General features: G+C 39.7%; 1 protein-coding gene across 2 annotated transcripts; it reads right to left on the bottom strand.

Annotated features, from left to right (window-relative positions):
• Positions 1-6968: 6968 nt before the first annotated feature.
• On the bottom strand, positions 6969-15066 carry LOC135479625 (carbohydrate sulfotransferase 1-like). Of its 2 annotated transcripts, none has more exons than XM_064759514.1 (4): positions 15019-15066; positions 10099-10194; positions 9540-9753; positions 6969-8045 (listed from the first exon to the last, which is right to left on the bottom strand). In XM_064759514.1, the coding sequence occupies exons 2-4, from the start codon at positions 10142-10144 to the stop codon at positions 7247-7249; spliced, it is 1059 nt and encodes a 352-aa protein (XP_064615584.1). In that variant the 5' UTR covers positions 10145-10194; positions 15019-15066; the 3' UTR covers positions 6969-7246. The 2 variants fall into 2 exon arrangements, with proteins under 2 accessions (XP_064615584.1, XP_064615583.1); XM_064759513.1 differs by having other exon boundaries at positions 14952-15066.
• Positions 15067-21331: the final 6265 nt, after the last annotated feature.

Genomic DNA, 21331 nt, shown 5'->3' on the forward strand with positions numbered 1-21331 from the left:
CACACTTTTTCAAACCTGACCTGGGAAATAGATTTTTAACAGAGGAAATTCTGTCTCCAGTGTTAGCCAATCAGGAACGATATTATATCCGTTTAAAGGCAAAGAAAACACTAAAATAAAGTATTTATCACAAGATTATTTGACACTGCGTCAGGAAATAGTTTGATTTGTTTTGTTTTTTTAGACTTTTTCTAACCGACTAAAATGCATTTAAAACATAGGATTCTACGGTGGCCAAAATATTTTTGGCTTGACATAGTTCATGCCAAGGTCCATTTGTTTTGAATTTCGTTTTGAATGATGAAATAGGCCTAAAGCAGTATATGTGTGTCAAGTGGCAAAAAGTTCAAGTAATATCACTGGTAGTTATAAAGAGGCCGAACGTGTCTCATTGGGTACGTTGAGTCCGCGCTCCCATAGGCGCATGCGCGTGACGTCACACGTCACGCAAGGCGCGCCAAAAGGACCAATGAGCGCAGCTCCTTCAGCTCTTTCGCGCCAAAACTGATCCATGGGTGAGCTCCACTTCGTGCCTAAACTGATGTCACGTGTGAGACCAGCTGCATCAGCTCCATTTCGCGCCAAAACTGAAGTCACCAGCGAGAGCAGCTCCTTCAGCTCCATTTCGCGCCAAAATTGACCCATGGGTGAGCTCCATTTCGCGCCAAAACTTCGGCTTGTAAATACACACCTCACGCGAGGCGCGCCAATGGACCAGTGAGCAATGGGTGAGCTTTATTTTGCGCCAAAAACAGACCAATGGGTGTGCGTGACATCACGCGCGAGATCAGCTCCTTCAGCTTCATTTGGCGCCAAAATTGACCGATAGGTGTGCTCCATTTCGCGCCAAATCTGATATCACGCGCGATAGCAGCTCCTTTAGCTCCATTTCGCACCAAAACTGACCAGTGGGTGGACTCCATTTCGTGTACGCCAAAACTGACCATTGGGTGAACTCCATTCGCGCGGGGCGGGTGAGGGTGGGTAGGCTTGTAAAGTTTGCATGTTGAGCTGCGTGGCGCCAAAACGGACCATTGAGGTGGTTGGGTTGGGTGTTTTCCCCGCTCGGTTATTTCGCTGAGGTCCGCGCTGCGTCGTCCAATGAGCGAGGAGGGTCAGGAAGTCGTGCTTGAGAAGGGAACAAAATAACATAGTATGTATGTTATATGTATAGTATAACATTGTATAGCATTGTATAGTATTACATTGTATAGTATAACATAGTATAATATAACATTGTAACAGTGTGTATAGTATTACATTAGTAATGTATTAGTATAGTATTATATTTTTGGGTAGGCTTGTAAAACAACAACAACAAAAAAACATCATATGAGTCGCTGACATTGATTTGACAACAGGCATTTTCCTATGTAATATTTTTTTTTTTTTTTTTGCGGGATGAATTTCTTCACCCACCCTGTCTGCAACCAGGGAAATCACGTGGTCCCTAACTTCTGGATTGCCTCACAGAATAGCTTGTCATGACACACAATCATCTTTTGGTATCGCCAGTCATACCTTTTCATGTATGTACAGAAGCGAATAGCGGCGGGCGATGATTTATTTATTTTATTGGTGTTTTACGCCGTACTCAAGAATATTCCATCCGCAGATTGCTGCCAGACCTTCCCATGTACGACCGGAGAGGAAGCCAGCGTGAGCTGGACTTGAACTCACAGCGACCGCATTGGCGAGAAACTCCTGTGTCATTACGCTGCGCTAGCGCGCTAATCAAAGGGCCGCGGAGGCCCTGGCGGGCGATGACCTAGCGAGCATTATGACAAGTGGGCTTAGATTAACCATACAGGCCGCCTGGCCCGTTAGACAAGAAGGATCAATAACGTCATCGGTAAGCCCCCCGCGTACGCCGGCTGCGCTTTCTTTTGAACTCCTGAAATTAGGATCATGTTAATGAGAATGTCATTATTTTGCTTAGTGTCTACGCGGCGATGGCCCCGTCTAGTGCGGACACATCACCTCAAAAAAGGACTTTTCTTTCTCAGTTGATATACTCGAACACTCGCCATAGTATAAACACATGCCTTATTTCGTACGGTCCAAAAAATGGTCCAATTTTCGATACTTGAGATTGATTGGTGAACTGTTTTCGAAGTGGCACGGTGAGCGTTACATAACCGTATGCTTCCAAGTTATAAACTTGTTTCTTTACCTACATGTTGCCTAACACGTTTCTGTGGTCAAATTGTCTGGATTTGGTGTCTTTTTTATGTGAAACTGAATAAAATAATAATTATTGGACATCATAGATGGCGTGACGCGAGGCGCGTGATGGCTAGAGCTAATCGGGAAGTGATTCGGGCCGACTCGATCGGCGTGAAGCTGTTGTGTCTCCAACTCACGGAAAAGTTATCACTTTGTCCAGGTATGTACCTAATAGCTGTGTTTGGTCGATTACATCTTGTGATCCGTGGTTGTCCGAACTGCTGTATGTCATTGACAGTCATGTATATGGGCTTGACAAGCAAACATGACTTTTCACTTGGGTTTAATTCACCCGGCACGGAGAGTCATGTTTCACCATATTTCTTCTATCTCCTAAAGTCCAATATTGAGTATATTGTTTTACACTTGATCAGTATTTTAACCCACCACGCTATATGTATGTAGTTGTATTGTTTGTGACGTGCTAGAAGGAGTTCTTGTTTATTATTTTACAACATGTCGCGTGAAGTAAAATGCAATTTGAAGAGAGTGTTTAACGGTCACAGAGGTTTTATTTATTTGTGGATACTGGCTAAATTATAAGGTAAAAGGATGTCAACTCCTTACTCAAAATTCTTGCATTCATTTGTGAGCGGGCATGTCTATGGACTGGATGTGAAACTCGGTGTGCCTGGTCTGGATTCGAACCCACGATAGGTCTCATTGATGAAGGGCTAGGAGACTCAGTAGACGTGATTTTCCCCCCTCGGTGAGCCAGTTAAAATCAGTTAAATCAGTTAAAATGCTGTATACGTATTTTTATGTTTCCTGCATCATTTCCACTGTGTTTAAGTAAACTGATGACAGTACAAGTGTCTTTGATGTAAAAGGGATATGGTGATCGTTTGTTTGTTTATTTGTTTATATATATATATATATATATATATATATATATATATATATATATATATATATATATATATATATATATACGGTGTACGGACGAAGTAATTCAAATGAACATCCCTGCTTGTATTTTCCTGCATTTTTTTTACATTAAATACAAGTAGGCTTACATGTATATATGTACACATATATGGAATGTATTATATAATGAACAAGGGTATAATTTTTGTACTAGTTTGTTGTGCTAGCGGTTGTTCTGAACCTCTGTGCGTATACGTATTTAGTGATACGTATACTGTTTTAATCCTTTATGTGCCATCACTGGTCTAGAGTTGAAATCCAGATCGCGTTTTTTGGATACAGCTTTAAGTCAGCAAAAGAATCATCAATACCATTCATGAGAGAGAATTTCAGGGGAAATAACTCTGGGCCGCTTGTTGACACGGCTATAGACGGGGAACAGTCTTTGGCGCTGTATGGTTAATCTAAGTCCGCATTCAGACAGTGTGAAGATGTCGTCTGTAGAAATGAGTCAGTTCGACTTCATGAATTAGGGAGTATCTCCAGGATTCAAGCAAGTGTGATGTGGTCAGGAAGTACTAGATCTTTCTTCTGTTAGGTTCCCTAACGGAAGACGGTCTCGTCTCCCCTGAAAGACATATTTGTAAAACAAAACACACTCAGAGCACGTTTCGCTCTCTGCATTCACTTTGCATCACTGCTACCACTAGTAAATTTTGTAGAGAATTATTGAACCATGCCGAGGTCACGGGGGTTGAGATGATGAGGCAGGAAGTGATGTCAGAATGTACAAAAACTCCGTTTTAACCGTTATTTCTAATAATACTTTATACGCATGGATTTTCTTCATCTAAAGTATACACAACATGATTCTAAGTGATACGGGAACCAATTTTATTGATTAAATATTTCCGCGCATGAGCATCAGTGGTGAGGCTCAGCCTAAACACGCCTATGTGCGTCACACCGGCTCCAAATGTCAAGCTTGTCCTGTGGTGGCATTGATGTAAAGCGTGCAGTAGAGCGGCAGGTGCGCTGTAAGGAGTCTGTGAACTCATATGTTCATTCATTCTGAGGCGTCATGACGCCACTAATGGTTTCACTTGAAATGGTAGGGTGGGACATGAGATGTGATGTATCCAACCATATTTCTAACCAGCCAGCCATAATGGTCATGTGCACGTATCCAAATTTGGCGACACTTTCATGATGCGCGACAGCTTCGATTGACACAGCTTCAAGTTTTCTCCATTATTTCAAGTGATAGCTAAGGACATGGAATGGGTAAATGTGGGGTAAAATATCTATTTTCATGCCAGCAAAAGTTGGATTACGCTGTACAACACTGCAATGTGATCCTATGACATGCTGTTAACCAGTCTCTGTAGTTTAGACTTCTTCATCCTCTTAATATTTGGGTAGAGTTGATGCCAGAATTTCCAAATTGTCTAAATCATTCTCTGTGCTTTTAAAGACCATTTGAACATATTTTCCGCTTCACAAGAACAAATTTTGTTGTCCAATTTGTTCTTATCTGTTCTTATACGTCATATTGAGGGTGCATTGTGGGTCTGTCCATCCTTTCCCTATCTCTCACCAGTTAAGTGCTAAAGTTATAGGGTTTGCTCACTTTTGTTTCTTGTCAACAGAGCAGAAGCCTAATGGAAACGAGTCGCATCACCTTAAAATTTATGTTATGGTCGTTTTGTGATCATATTGATTTTTATCTCAACACTGATTTGAAGGGCTGCCTTACTATCAAATAGGAGGATCCTGTAACTTTTGATGATTAACACCAATACCGTGGACTGTCTTTTATTTGCTGCCATAAGAGGCATATTTTCAGGTTCCAGACCTGAAGATTTGTTCACCATGATATTTTGTGTACACCATATTGTTTTATCCATTAACGATAACCACGGTGTCCAATAATTGTTATTTTATTCAATTTTACATTGAAAAGACAGCAAATTCAGAGAAAACGTGTTAGGCAACATACAGGTAAAAAAAAATAAGCTTATAAGTTGGAAGCATACGGTTAGGTAACATTGCTGTGCCACTTCGAAAGCAGTTCACCAGTAAATCTCATGTATCGAAAATTGGACCATTTATAGTACGAAACAAGGCTTGTGCTTATGCTACGGCGAGTAGACAATCCAGAAGCTAGAGATCACGTGATTTCCCGGGTTGCAAACAGGGTGGGTGAAGAAATTCATCCCGCAAAAAAAAATATTACATAGGAAAATGCCTGCTGTCAAATCCATGTCAGTGACTCATCTGATGTGGGTTTTTTTTTTTGTTGTTTCGCAATCCTAGCCAAAAATATAATAGTATACAATACTAATGTAATACTATACACACTGTTACAATGTTATACTATACAATGTTATACTATACAATGTAATGCTATACACACTGTTACAATGTTATACTATACAATGCTATTTTGCTCCCTTCTCAAGCACGACTCCCTCATCCTCTCCGCTCATTGGACGACGCAGCGCGGACCTCAACGGAATAAATGAGCGGGAAAACACACACCCAACCCAACCACCTCACTGGTCCATTTTGGCGCCACGCAACTCAACACGCAAGTTTTACAAGCCTACCCGAATGGAGTTCACCCATTGGTCAGTTTTGGCGCGAACGAAATGGAGCTCACCCATTGGTCAGTTTTGGCGCGAAATGCAGCTGAAGGAGCTGCTCTACCTGATAGTTCTGTGTATCCTGGCTTATCACATCCAGAGCGCATCTCGGATCTAGGAATTTTTTTAAACGGCCCATGACAATTTCTCGATACCTCACAAGAGCAGGGCATTGCCCCAATGACGGCAATCAGCATTATGGTAGGTGGAAATCGGGCAGAGCCCAAGTGACACCATAATGATATTGTGTCAAAGCTCTTGAGCACAGCGTTAAAGAACATCCCCAACATCTTTATTTTCATGCTAAATGTTCCCTAGGCATAGTATTTTTGCTATGTTAGTATGTAAACTGCATTTAAAAAACTACCATTTTAACTAGTTCCACTTAAAAAAACCATTAAAGCATTAGGCCTACCAACTGTGTGTTTTTCCTGAAGCTATCGTGTGACTAAATCTATAATTACCCCTAGGTGTACACCTCTTAATTAGCACAATGAAAATCATATAAGTAAAACAGTTTTACAACGAATATTTTGAAAGATACCCGAGATGTGTTGGATTCTAGAAAAGCGTGTACAGCATAGCGACTGGGCGATACGATGACCGATTTTCGCTCACATACCGGCCACCGGAGATGACGCAAGAGCGCTCCCGCCTAGAGTGTCTGACAATTGGACATCCATAGAATTATGGTCATGCCCATGGAGAATTTGGCGCCGTTTCGCAGTCCACAAATTATCATTTTTTTATAGCCAAGTCGAGTATCAATGGCAATGAACAGTCAGACAAGTTAGCCAAACGAGCCCTGTCCGATCAGTCGGTTGCTACTGTTGTTACTCCCACCATGTCAGAAATAATGAGCAAACTGAAACTCTATTTTCTTCAGCTGTGGAGTGATGAATGGAACACATTAAGGCAAGTAAAGGCAGATTTTATCATCGATACAATCCAGACGTTGACAAACCGATATTCTTAACTTCAAGCTACGGTTACGGCACCTCCATGTCAATTCCTACTTGCACCGGTTCAGTCTACACGATTCTGAACTAGAAATAGAAGATTCTATTTTCGCACCTTTTGTTTGAATGGAATCGCAATACGGTTGGCTTTCGTCAGTTTCATGCTGACCTACATGGGACCGGTATAATTTGCCCATCGCTTCAAAATGTCCTAAAGCCTGGCAAAAACCGTACTAACGTCTTTCAGGCCGTGGGAAAACTTTTGGTAAAGATAAAAAGAAAAGTTGCATGTGTACATTATTCTTAGGAATAGAGCCGCCAACGCAATCAATATGTGTATATATGTATTTATTAGTGTGAGTTAGTCCAGAATTGTCGTTGATCTGAAATGATGTTGGCTTTATTTTTATTAAAAGGTGCTTTCTCCATAATTTGCTATGTGGTTTATGTCATAGCGCCTTACATGCGGATGGCTGCTCTCTCGTCCTGTAAACTGGTTAAATCCTTCCGCGGTCAACAACATTGGTACTTGTACTACAATCACTAGCGTCAGTTCTTCCGGAACTTTCGTCGATCTGGAATTTTAAATTTCTGCAGCTCTGTTGGGTTATTCAGTATTGGAAATTTTCCATTTTTCAACACAGCAAAACAAGAGTTTTGGACGGCTTCATTCGTGTTCCAAGTAATCATCACTGTCCAATTATAAGCAGTCTGTAGGCCGTTTTTACGGTAGGTACCATAAGCACCGTCATACTTGCCACCGTACTTGGTTTTGTCTTGGAGAATAGCTTTGATTGCATGAGGCAGGTTACCGGCCACAAACTTATACATGTCGCCTGCCTCGGCAATGGCATCCTCCACAATGTCTTCGTAAATCACTTGCATAAAGCTCGTAGGATAGTGTTTTTCCAGCGAATGTCTGTCTCTCAAATCCATGGTCAGTCTGTCGCACAGTTGGTCGATTTGGACACGGGTCACACTACAGTGTTTAGAAAATAATTTTGAGCACAACATTCCGCGGGGATCACGCTGCAGATGTATGACTTTTAAGTCCGGAACTATTTTCAGCAGAGACCTAACTTCCGCCATGTCTGACCGGATTGTTTTGACAACCCGGTATTTGGCATTCTCACACCTGGCTGTGTAATTTGCCATACAGTCTCGCAGAATCTCCGGTGGGGATTTCCCTTTTTTACATTCACAAAATTCCTTCGATGTACGCGTTCCGATTTGACACATCATCCTGGTCCAAGTTACGACGTCAACGTCCGCCAAGCGACACTTAAAAATGGACGCCAATATGTTTACCGCAGTCATGCGGAGGCTGTCGGGATCGCGTGGCCACGGTCTGAAAGTAGGCAGATTAAATTAAATACATCATCAAATATACCTCATCCAAGTTCTAAACTAAGCAAGGTATTAATAAGGGTAATATTGAAAGTATTTACTGCGGGGAAAGAACTCGTTAAATATAGAACATATACATGGATACCGCTGTTAAACTTTATATGAGGCCACATAAAATAAACCTTTGCACAAATATTACTCAAAAATTGAACACTATTTGGTGCTGTCATTGCACAGAAAAAAATATCGTCCAGGTAGACGGACGGGCGGATGGACGGATCCAAATTAACTTAATTTAATTTAATTAATAAAAACTTTGCTTTCGCTGAAGCGTGCGATAGGAAAATTAAAGTTATGGAATTAAATTTGATTAAAGATACGCGAGCTGGGGATGAGATTCTATCGTTTATATAATTAACGGACGGACACATTCCGCTTTTTAACATGGTATCGATTCCATAAAGCCCGTTTTTGGCGGAAATCAAACTTTTAAATTTGCTTTTAAAGCTTAGTATTGTATCGATGGAGTTAATTTTCAAGCACTTAACTAGTGTTACATGAACACAAGGGCATCTAATCTTGAACTTCTTGGACTTTAATCTGAATGAGCAAGTATTTTACTATTTATAAGGTTTAAAAACTTTGTATTAAGGGAAAAGGGACTGTGTGAAACCGGCCCAATGAAAACGTATCAAAATTTTAGTTGTCATGTTGTAGAACGAATATTGACATGGAGCGTACCGTCGCTTTTTACAGTGGTGTGCGAATGTCGCATTTTTTATCTTTACGAATGTTTATTTTTACATTTACTCCATCCATAAACATAACCCTCATTTTTTACATCAAGTGAAACAACGAAATGCATTGCTTTCAAGAATTCGACTCTGATTGATTGACCACGCCAAGCATGCTGAGCTATGCTTCACCAAATCACGTATAGTTTCATTATACTATCACTAAAATTCCAAATTCAAAACTTAAGTTATACTTGTATTTATTTATTTATTTATTTGATTGGTGTTTTACGCCGTATTCAAGAATATTTCACTTATACGACGGCGGCCAGCATTATGGTGAGAGGAAACCGGGCAGAGCACGGGGGAAACCCACGACCATCTGCAGGTTGCTGGAAGACCAAGTTATACTTGTAATAAGATGATTAAGCACTTAACATTCAGAGGTTAGAGTAAGGAAACAGGACATGTTGGCCCAGTGTCGGTATAATGTGACTGGGTGTGATGTCATATCTGGTTATATCATATCGACATGATACTTCAACATTATTATTAATTGATTCGTATTCGTATTATTGTTAAGCGATCTTATTATCATTTGTTGGATAAGCACGTTTTAGTATGTTACAATTAAGCATTTAAGCACGTTTATTATCTCATGAAAAACATGTTTATCTCGCGTGTAAGTGTTAAACATCTGTTTTTCCATTGTAAGAAAATAAATTTTAGGATGCATGAATAATTCAGCTAATTAGTGATACCTTGTTGAGCCATTGAAGTATCGAAGCTCATTCTTGAAGCTGTAGAGAGAATAGAGTGGTTCGAACAGGTAAAACGCTTCGTCGTTGTCGTTGAACACACTTCCGGTTAGCGATGAGCCGCTTCTGTAATATGCGACGATAAGGACCTTTTTGGGACTGTCGACCCGAAAAACCTTCTGGACATCAGCTCTACCCTCAATGAGAAACCTGCTAACTAAAACAGACCACAAACGTTGATTAATTCAGTGACTGAATAGCTGAATGAATCATAATTTGTAGAGATTCTAAATACATTTTATGGGCAGATAAAATTACACGCTAAAACCACACATTTTTGTTACAGTTTATTAACGCGCCTTTTTTTTTAGCAAACTCAAATAGTCCAGTAAACATGGTTTGGTGACATTTAAGTGCAAAAAGGCGATAAACATGTAAGCGTTTACAAGAGTAAAAATCTGACATTTGGGATGTAAAGGTAAACCCAGTGAAAAATATGTGTGAAAATTCCTGAGTCCACAATTAAATAAATAAATTAATTAATAAGGTTACAGTGACGTACCTGAGGACGGAACATCTATGGAACTCCAGACTAGAATTGCCGCCATTAACACCAGAACGAGGCCGATCAACTTCCGGCCATGGCGGATAACAACTACTGCAATGACGACAATGACACATTACAACAACAACAGAATTAGGAATAGTTTTACTGCATGTATAATCGTAACCAATAATGCGAGTTGTTATTTATTTTCACTGTATAATGAGCTAGGATTGTATACCCAAAAAGTTTTAATATATATGTGTGGTAATAGAGGAGAGGAGAGAACATGCACCATATTTATTTAGTTATTTATTTGGTGTTTTAGGTCGTACTCAAGAATATTTCAGTTATACGCGGTCAGCATTATGGTGGGAGGAAACCGCACCATACTTGTAACTGCCGTTTTGTCAAAAGGTTTGCTAGCAACCCGTCGATGGTTCGTGGGTCAGGTCTCCATCGTATAAGTCAAATATTCTTGAGTATGACGTCAAACAAAAATCTGCACGTCGTGTTGCTTTTCAGTCACAAATTTCACAACACAGAGTGGTTGCCGAATGTTCGGATTTAACTTGACAAGCAATAACACGGTTTTGGGTCTTTGATTTAAGATCACGTCGCATGAATTCCCTGCTGACTGACGTTCATCTATATTGCTAAGTTCTTACTATATTTAAAATGTTTGCCTACTTAATGCAGTGCAATATCGACGGAAATTGTTCAGCTGCACGCGGCTGATTATACATCTAGACGGTGTAAGTGACGGTCCAAATAAAAAAGAACGTTGTTTTTTCGTGGGCAAGGTAAAGATGGTTTCTGTAGTAAGTGGTTTTGAAGTCCAAGTAATGATTGTATACCTGGATGAAGTTCAAGTAATGAGCTAATACCCGGACAAAGTCCAAGTAATGATCTAAAACTGGATGAAAGCAAAGTAATGATCTAATACCTGGATGAAGTCCAACCAATGATCTAATACCCGGACGAAGCCCAAGTAATGATCTAAAACTGGTTGAAAGCAAAGTAATGATCTAATACCTGGATGAAGTCCAAGTAATGAGCTAATACCCGGACGAAGTCCAAGTAATGATCTAATACTGGTTGAAAGCAAAGTAATGATCTAATACCTGAATGAAGTCCAAGCAATGATCTAATACCTGAATGACGAGGAAAGAATGATTTAATATCTGGACGAAGTACAGGTAATGATCGTATACCAGGATGAAGTCCAAGTAATGAACTCATACCCGGATGAAATCCAAATAATGATCTAATATCTGAATGACGAACAAATTTTGATCTAATATCTGGATGAAGTACCGGTAATGATCGTATACCTGGATGAAATCCAAGTAATCAGCTAACACCCGGATGAAGTCCAGTAATGATCTAATACCTGGATGAAGGGCAAGTAATGATCTAAGGCATGGATGAAGGGCAAGTCATGATCTAAGACCTGGATGAAGTACACGTAATGATCTAATACCTGGATAAAGTACAGGTAATAATATAATACCTGGATGAAGTCCAAGTATTGATCTAATACCTGGAGTAAATGCAAATTATGTTAAGTTTATATTTTCAAACTTAATTATCAAATGAGTTTCACACATTATAAGAATGGATGGTATATTTTGATGGAATCGCCGGCTTTAGATCCTAAATTATAAATGTACAAACCTGACTGCTTTGTTTTTTGTTTTCTTTTTTTTTTTTTTAGTTTTTTTTTTCAGTCAACAGAGGAATAGAATGGGATTAAACCCACGCCTTATGTGACCTAGTGATTGAAAATTAACCACAAATTAGCCACAATGGTGGAAACAGTTGTTATATATAAGCCGCAAGCTTTCTTCTATAAGGTCTACACTCCTCACCTCGGCATTCCCTGACACAATGATGCCTTGAATATATTAGTTTCCACATATTTCAGGTATGAGTCACACTATACGCCTTGTCTTATGTAAAAGTCAAGCTGTATCTTAAATAAACCAACGTCCTACCACCATACAGTAAATAAATAAAACACCAATCAAATAAATAAACACATAAACAAACGAATGCTTGTCAATCCCAGTACACAGTGAAAGTATACCATGTTCAGTTCCTAAACACTGGTTATATGGCCTATAAAGGCCATCTTAGAAAAACTCTTAGAGTGCATCTAACTTTCATAAAGAAAATCTGAAAAAACGAAATGAAAGTATTTGTATGCATAGTTTTAAGTGGTTTATTTAGTGTTCTCCATTTCGATTTTGAGCGTTCCTTTCCTTAAAATGACGTGAACAGGTGGAATATCAAAGTATCACGTTTAACATATTTTATTTAAAAAAACGCGTACCGGGTATTTAACATGTCATTTATTCATGCAGACCTAAAGCCCAGGCCTAATACATGGCGGTGTCAAACAACAACAGAGAGAGCTAGTTAAACAGGTAAGTAATTGACTTCGTGATCATTAAGCACACTAGTACCATTGTACTTGATGTACAGTACGTCCGAGCTAAATGATGTGATAAATAAGCTCAAGCCCCCTCCACAAATGTATACTGTATATCTACAGTGGATGTTGTCAGTTTTTACGACCGTTAGGTAAATACATGGTTGTTAAATATTTACAAAATCTGACGTAGCATACAATCAAAATATGATGGTGAACATATATAAAAAAATGTTAAAATGTGAACATTCCAAAAGTGTTAACATTAGAATCAACATGTCAGATGTTTTTGAATGCGAGTTTCGACATTATTAGTTTCATGCATGGTTACTCAGTGGTAAGATACTCAAATATATGAGGATTATTGACACAAATATATATGTGCATCCTATCACTGAGTCACCATGTCACGAATTTACCCTGCGAAGATCCATCAGTTCTTATAACCTTTAGCAAAGCGTTTAAAATCTCTGTATGCTGTGGGGAATTCTCAAAACCTTTAGCATGGTGTTTACAATCTCTGTATGCTGTAGGAAATTCTTATAACCTTTAGAAAGGCGTTTACAATCTCTGTATGCTGTAGGAAATTCTTATAACCTTTAGAAAGGCGTTTACAATCTGTCTATACTGTAGGGAATTCTTATAACCTTTAGAAAGGCGTTTACAATCTGTCTATGCTGTAGGGAATTCTTATAACCTTTAGCAAGGTGTTTACAATCTTTGTATGCTGTGGGGAACTCTTATAAACTTTAACAAGGCGTTTACAATCTGTGTGTGTTGTTGGTAATTGTTGTAACCTTTAGGAAGGTGTTTGTATGCTGTGGGGAACTCTTATAAACTTTAACAAGGCGTTCACAATCTGTGTGTGTTGTTGGTAATTGTTGTAACCTTTAGTAAGGCGGTTACAATCTGTGTATGCTGTCGGGAACTCTTTTAACCTTTAGCAAGGCGTTAAAAATCTGTGTGTGCTGTTGAGAAATGTGATAACCTTTTGTAAGGCGTTTACAATTTGTGTATGCTGGGGGAACTCTTGTAACCTTTAGCAAGGTGTTTACAATCTCTGTATGAAGTGGGGAATTCTTTTAACCTTTAACAAGGCGGTTACAATCTGTTTTATGCTGTTGGGAATTCTTTAAACCTTTAGCAAGGCGTTCACAGTCTGTGTGTGTTGTTGGGAATTCTTATAACCTTTAGCAAGGCGGTTACAATCTGTTTTACGCTGTTGGTAATTCTTATAAACCTTTAGCAAGGCGTTTACAATCTGTGTATGCTGTTGGGAATTCTTATAAACTTTAGCAAGGCGTTTACAATCTGTGTATGCTGTTGGGAATTCTTATAAACTTTAGCAAGTCCGTTACAATCTGTGTATGGTGTAAGGAACAGCATATACTTTGGAAACGAAACGAAAAATCGATGACACCTGGAAGTAAAATCTGTACAGCAGAGTCATTTTACAACATCCACTCCAATCTGTGTTGAAACTGGCTCCTTGTTTGGTGTAAATCTTGTTGCAGATTTATATTGATTCAGTAAAACATGTTTGTTTGTTCGGGTGAAGAAATGTGTTACTTGGGAGGTTTTCTCCGTTTCATGATTTATCAACATGTCGATAAACTTTGTGGCTAGCATCGCGACATATGGCACACGGTATATGTCTGTGTATATAGGCTTACTCATACACCATTCTCTTACTAGATCGTACACAAGATTTTTTCACCGTCTGAGCTCTCAGAACTCAGATGTAAGTCTGTTTTTCTTAAAAGTCTAGTACTTATCTTAAAGGGTTCGTGAAACGCTCCGTATTTATTTCTTAATACAAAGTATATGATATGGCCTAATAGATAGAAATACATGTAGACTAAAATGGATTTCAGCTAGTGTTTTCACATGACTCCAACCGTCAGTTCGGAAATTAAATATCTTCGCCTGGTGATTAAGTATCTTCGCCTCAGTGATGAGACCGGTCAAAACAACTTTGTTGAGTGCGGGGAGAACCCAATTGGGGAGCGCTAAACTGGAACCACGTTTCTACTATGTTCATCGATGACATCATGTCAGAAAATTTCCGGCCATTGACGGAATACATTGATAAAATGGAGCAGTGATTAAGAGATATAAATAGGCCTCAAAACCAAAATAATTTGTTCTTTACCTTTTTTAGAAACGCTTTTCGTGTGTCCTTGTGTGCGAAATCTTCGCAGTCTGAAGTAATTCGAGTCGGAACTGTCTGTTGTTCAAAGCTGCATTGCCAATGACGTTTTGTTGACAAAATGTATTGCAAGACAGCAATGGTCAACACAGCTTGGACCTGAGTCGCCATTATGCGGGAATATGTAAACCATACAGACAGTACCATCAAACCTATAAATATTAAATAATATCTACGCAATATTCATATCTGTAGTTCCAGCAGCTGAATATAACCTTGAGTACTCACTCTGTAAAGTGGACATTATCCCATAGAATACCAGAATGGTATGAATAATCGTAATAAAGTTCAGTACCCGCTGTCTCCTGCTATTCCTTTACCTCACCCTATGTTCACCTCTCCTCGGATCGGGTGAAGAGACAGGATATCGCGGTTTTAATTAGCTTATAAAAACGATATATTCATCGATCTGACACAAAAAAAAATTAATATCTTATTTCGTATATACTTCCTAATAGGCTAATGAGACATGATAACACGTCGGAACTGAGCTATGGGACTATCGACCGATCCAACACCTTAGTAACGAACACGCAGTCCATAGGCGAGATTCAGTATATTTGAAGCACTGACAGCAAAATGTTTTAACTACGCTTTTGTGAGGTTTGCAAATTACATATACCTTGCTGGTTGTTCTGTTGTCTAACATACTACAATTTTCAGTTGTGGTCTGACATAATTCTTAGAGTGTGGTCCATTATCATTCATTTCATTCCGGCCGTACTTGGAAAGGTCTGTCCGCAACCTGCCGATGGCCGTGGCCTTCCCCCCAGACTTTACCCGGTTTCATTCCACCATAATGCTGGCCACCCTCGTATAGGTGAAATATTATTGAGTACGGCGTAAAACACCACTAAAATAAATAAATAAATAAATAGATAAATAAACAGTTATTCCCCGCGGATGGTCGTGGGTTTCCTCCCAACATAATGCTGGCCGGCGTCAAGTGAAATTTTCATCTGTTGTAGATAATGCTGCGTGAGAGTCAAATGCGCAGATGCGCGTGGTGTTGATGTGGTATAGCTTCTATGACTAGGAATGCTATGTGCTTTGAGAATTTTAGTTATGAATTGCTTATGCACGAATTGCAATTATGATTAATGTTTTTAAAATATATTCGTTCAAGTCGCAGACACATGTTTGTACGCGCTGTTTTTATACATTTGTTACGACCTATTCTTTGCTTCAGTGAATATTTGAAGCTTTAGAAGTCACATGCTTGTCATACAACAGGAAAAGAAGAGTCAAACAGAACTGAAAATGTCAGCTACTTTCGCAGTTTCTAGCAATGGAGCCGAGTCCCCGCCTTACCATACCAGGTCCTTTCGTTTAATAGGAACACCTCTGGTTCACATATTCGTGTTCATATGAAAGAATCAGAACTTTGATTTTCACTTTGCTACAATGCCTAGCACAATAGCAACACCGTATAAATGCCATCTGCCGTAGTTATTTTATTTTCATTTTATTGATCAGAGAAAATAAAACCATCATGAAACAGTCTAGTCATTTTGATTCCGTCGATATCAAGAAAACTTTTATCTGAGTGAGGCTAGAATGCATTCTGTTATTATAACATAACATTCTGTCATATTCAACAGAATATTCCTTTAGTCCGAATATATATGTTATATTTAACCGAACGTGTGTGGACGGATGGACGGAAGGATGGATGAATGGCTGAGCAGATGGAAGAATCGGAGAGGTGGACTGGCTGACAATTTACTGCATAGAGGAAGAGGCTGCGAATAATCAAAATACAATTTGTGTAGTAGTGGCAAACAAAATATCTACAAGTCTGTATCAGTCAAACAAAAACAAAAACAAACAAACAAACAAAGGTTTGTTTATAATCTATCCGTGTATTATATTCCATCACTATATATAACCCTGGAGCTGGCGTATGTACGGCTCCTGTATAAATACATATGAAGTTATTAAGAGACCATGCATACACGCATAGATATAGAACGGCGGTGAATACACTATATTATAAACAGCGGTGGGGCCTAATGGAAAAGTGGTTGACGGACCTCGTGAGATTGTTTGGGGAATTTTATTTCCATGATAGATCAGAGAGTAGAACTGTACGTCAGAACGAGGTGGGAAAGTTCTTCAGTAACTTTTCCAAAGGTTTGTGGTGGCCAAGCACTCCAACTCCAAGTTAATACCAATACCTCCAGCCATACAAACTGACCTTCACCGTATAAGTAAAAATATCTTGCGTGTTGGATTAATCAGCAATCAGTAAATACGCATATTCATTAATTAATTCATAAATTCAAAATTTCATTAATCAGTTCATTAATAATTCATAAACTGAAGTGTTAAAATATTAGCATATATTACCTGCAGCTGTACGATATGGCGGCAAGTTGACCCTCTGGGTGTAGGTCTTATCCATAGGAGTTTCCATCATGTCGGAGCGAGAGAGTGAGTGTTCTTCATGCATCAATCCAATGCCAAACTACCACGTGTATAGTCCCTCTTGTTCTTTGAAATAGTTAACTGCCATGCGCTTACAGTGCATGATTAGTACACGAAGCACTCAATGACATGGACTCTTAGTAAGCTTGGAATCCAATGAAACAAACCATCTCTCCTTCTGGCAGAAGAGCCGGATGAATACTGGTACCATAAAGCCTGAGCCGTGTGTCATATAATGTTATGTTGTGGTGTGTCAAGTGATCAAGTGTACACGTGAGCATGATCGCAAGATAAATAAGTTAATGCGGGTTGACATAGGACACTGTTGATGTCTTGCTTGCGTGGACTGAAGTCTTGATGATTGCCAAATCTAATTGCTTGACTGTGGCGTGCTTTGATTTATATGCAGGCTTCTCACCTGGATTGGGTTGCTTGTATCGATTGAAACCTTGGTGATTGCCGATCCAGGTTGCTTGATTATGGCGTGCTTACAAGCGCTTATCGCTTTGCTTGTATCGCCCTTAATCTAGATGAATATTGACTTTGAGTTTCCTGATTTGATTCTGTGTGAGCTCTTCTACATGTCGCCCTTGTTGACTAGAAAGAGTGATTCATCACGTGACTAAATTGGTGGTTGTGTGGTTTGCTGAAAAACAATTATGCTGACTAGGAAGCGAACCACTGAGCAGGTGGTTATATTGCATTGGATGTTCTGCTCTTTGATTGGTCACTAGACTAGTTGGAATGGCTTATCAATTGATTTATCATGATGTCTGATATTCATTTCCATTCATTTGGCCCATCATTTAGCTAACAAAGGTGATTGGTTGCCGTTCAGCTGGTTGGTGTCCAAATTTCGCAACACACATGTCAACACTATATCCTAAAACACCGGAATGGTCGACAGATCAGACAGTACAAATGTCAACACTACTCTGAAACACACCACTTGTCGGCAGATGAAACGGTACACATGTCAACACTACTCTGAAACACAGCACTTGTGGACAGATCAAACGGTACACATGTCAACACTACTCTAAAACACAGCACTTGTCGGCAGATCAGGTGGCACACATGTCAACACTACTCTAAAACGCGGCATTGGTCAGTAGATCAGAGGTACACCTGTCAACACCCACTCTGAAACACGACACGGGTTGGCAGATCAGCTATTACATATGTCAACACTACTCTGAAACATGACACCAGTCGGCAGATAAGATGTTACACATGTCAACACTACTGTGACACATGGCGCTGGTCGGTTGATCAGCTGCTAAACATGTCAACGCTTCTCTGAAACACAACACTGGTCGACAGATCAGAAGGTACAAATGTCAACACTACTCTGAAACACACCACTTGTCGGCAGATGAAACGATACACATGTCAACGCTTCTCTGAAACACAACACTGGTCGGCAAATCAGACGGTACACAGTTCAACACTACTGTGGAACATGGGGATGGTTGGCAGATCAAACGGTACACATGTCCACCCTTCTCTGAAACAGATAACCGGTCGGCAAATCAAACGGTAAACATGTCTACACTACTCTGAAACACGGTACTGGTCTGCAGATCAGTTGGTACACATGTCAACACTACTCTGAAACATGGCACTGGTCGGCAGATTTGCTGGTGCAATTGATGTATGGGAGCACTAATATGAGGTAAAAACATACCGTTAATTTCGTAGTAAAACGTGCATAATACATCTTTAAGTCCACATCTTTGCAACTCATTCTGTAAGTTGCCCGTCATCCAACAGGGCGAAGACTGGCGAAGCTTGTAACTATAAATGCAACGTAAGGCGGATAGCGCCTATGGCTGTGGAGCGGACTGCAGTCAAGCACAGGCCGTGTTTCTGCGTGAAATCCAGGGACTGTCAACACGTACGCGGCAGACAATGAAGTTGTTGTTGTGGCACTTTGTCACTGTGGGATATTCAAATCCCTGAGCGCAGTTTACCCAATTTGAATAGAGACCTAACACGTGATCTGTGCACTAGAGCGTCTCGGCCTAAGGGTGAAACTATATTTCGGTTGGCTTTAAAGGCGACAGAGGACATAATTGGGACAGGTCTATTTTGGGTGTTCAGTCATCTGTGATTTTGTCGTCAGGTGTTTTGACTATGCGACATCCATTATCTATCGCGGCCCTTCACCGCACGATCACAGAGAGTAAATGGACCGCATGATATATTGTTATGGCTTACCTTTTTGACACCTGGGAACAATTTTGTACTTGAGGTTTTTGAAGTGCTTGCATGACATGAATTTTGAATGGGAGTAGAAATATACTCTCAGTTGCTTTGACAAATGCTGACCAAACGTTTTGATATCCACAAATCTAAGTAAAATTGTGTTCAGTGTTGCTTTTTAAAAAGCAACACTTGTTTTTCCTTTGTGTTGGCAGTAGCTAACATGTAGCTGCTAAGAAAATGAAGTGACAAACTCTGCATCAGTGGAAGGACGTAGACGATAATCTGCATTACTTTCGGAATCGATGTGCTAAAAGCTCATGAGCAACGCGGTAAACCACACAGCTAATTTCAATGATAATCAAAACAGGTCGATTTTGATACCATAAAATTCTGAAGACCAGCTTCATCAATAAAATTAGCAAAGCAAAACCTGGATTTTTTCCCCACCATAACACTGCCCACCCCTCTATAAGTGAAGTATTCTTGAGTGTGGCGTAAAACACCAGTCTGATAAATAAATAAATAAAGAAATAAATAAATAAATAAATTTTCCGAAACATCCAAAGAGCCACGAAGGCTTCTCTCCGAGATAAAAATGCAACATCTTCTGGATCATTAAGTACAATGGAAAAGTAATGGCGCGAGAGACTCTCGTTCTGCCGCACGCCGAACTCCCAAAAGCAAGGGTTCAAACTTCTTCATGATATAAAACTTAATTCCCTTTTACATATTTCACATATCTGCTCATATATGTACTCAAAATATTCAATTTAACTTCTGGGGCGTCTGTGGCCGAGGTGGTTAGCGTCCCAGCGCTGCGCAATGACCCATGAACCCCTCGCCAATGCGGTCGCTGTGGTCGCTGTTCAAGTCCAGCTCATGTTGGCTTCCTCTCCGGTCGCACGTGGGAATGGGAACTGCGGATGGTGATGAGTTTCCTGGGGTCTGCCTGGTTTTCTACCAGCCGAATGCTGGCCGCCGACGTACAAGTGAAATATTCTTGAGTATATGGTGTAAAATACCGATGAAATAAATCAATTTCCCGCGCAGTCTTTCCTTTAGTAGTTTGAACCACTGTCGGTCTGCCAGCAACATGCAGATGGTCGTGGATTTGTGCCGGCTACTACCGGTTTCCTCCCACCATAATGCTAAGTGCCATCTTATAACTGAAATATTCTGAAGTTCGCTGTAAAACACCAACTGAAAGTATTGTTCAAAAAAACTTGAACCACAGTTCACCGCTCCAACCAATACCCCATAAAATCAATATATTTTATTTTTATTTATTTTGATTGGTGTTTTACGCCGTACTCAAGCATATTTCACTAGAGGAAGCCAGCATGAGCTGGACTTGAACTCACAGTGACCGCATTGGTAAATATCAATATATGAGCAATACGTATCCAAGTAATATTCAATTGGATGATCAACCTGTTAATTTTGGATAGGAACGTTCTAGAAGGAAATGCTTCTTTCTTGACGTCATAGCGTCTGGGTGTGAAACATCAAAATGTAATAAAACAAGTGATATCTCATTGAGTGAAACATCACTTTTATCAGTGAAGGAACTCCTGACATTTCACCTTTATATAAATAATAAAAACATGTTGTTTATTCACCCATATACAGCCTTTCCTAAATACTGCCGGGGACTCATTCATTACAGCCATAACTTAACAGCAGTCAAAAAATCACATATTTATAATGCTTGTAAAGAGCTTTTGAAGGCAAATAAGTATAGTTGTCGCTCTATGATTTTCTGGGTAAGCCAATACAGCAGTTGGTTTTGGCTCCATGAATGAATGATTATGGCTTAATGCCACGTTGAAAATCGTGGCCATTTGGGCTTTATGACCCAAGAGGTTATTGACTATATCCTGAATGTAAGGAATGGTGTCTTCAACGAAGTCAGAACGACTGATACACGTCTTTGATGAATGAATGAATGAATGATTATGGCTTAACGCCACGTC

This window comes from Liolophura sinensis, chromosome 12 (assembly GCF_032854445.1).
Source record: "Liolophura sinensis isolate JHLJ2023 chromosome 12, CUHK_Ljap_v2, whole genome shotgun sequence".
In the NCBI taxonomy this organism is placed as follows: Eukaryota; Metazoa; Mollusca; class Polyplacophora; order Chitonida; family Chitonidae; genus Liolophura; species Liolophura sinensis.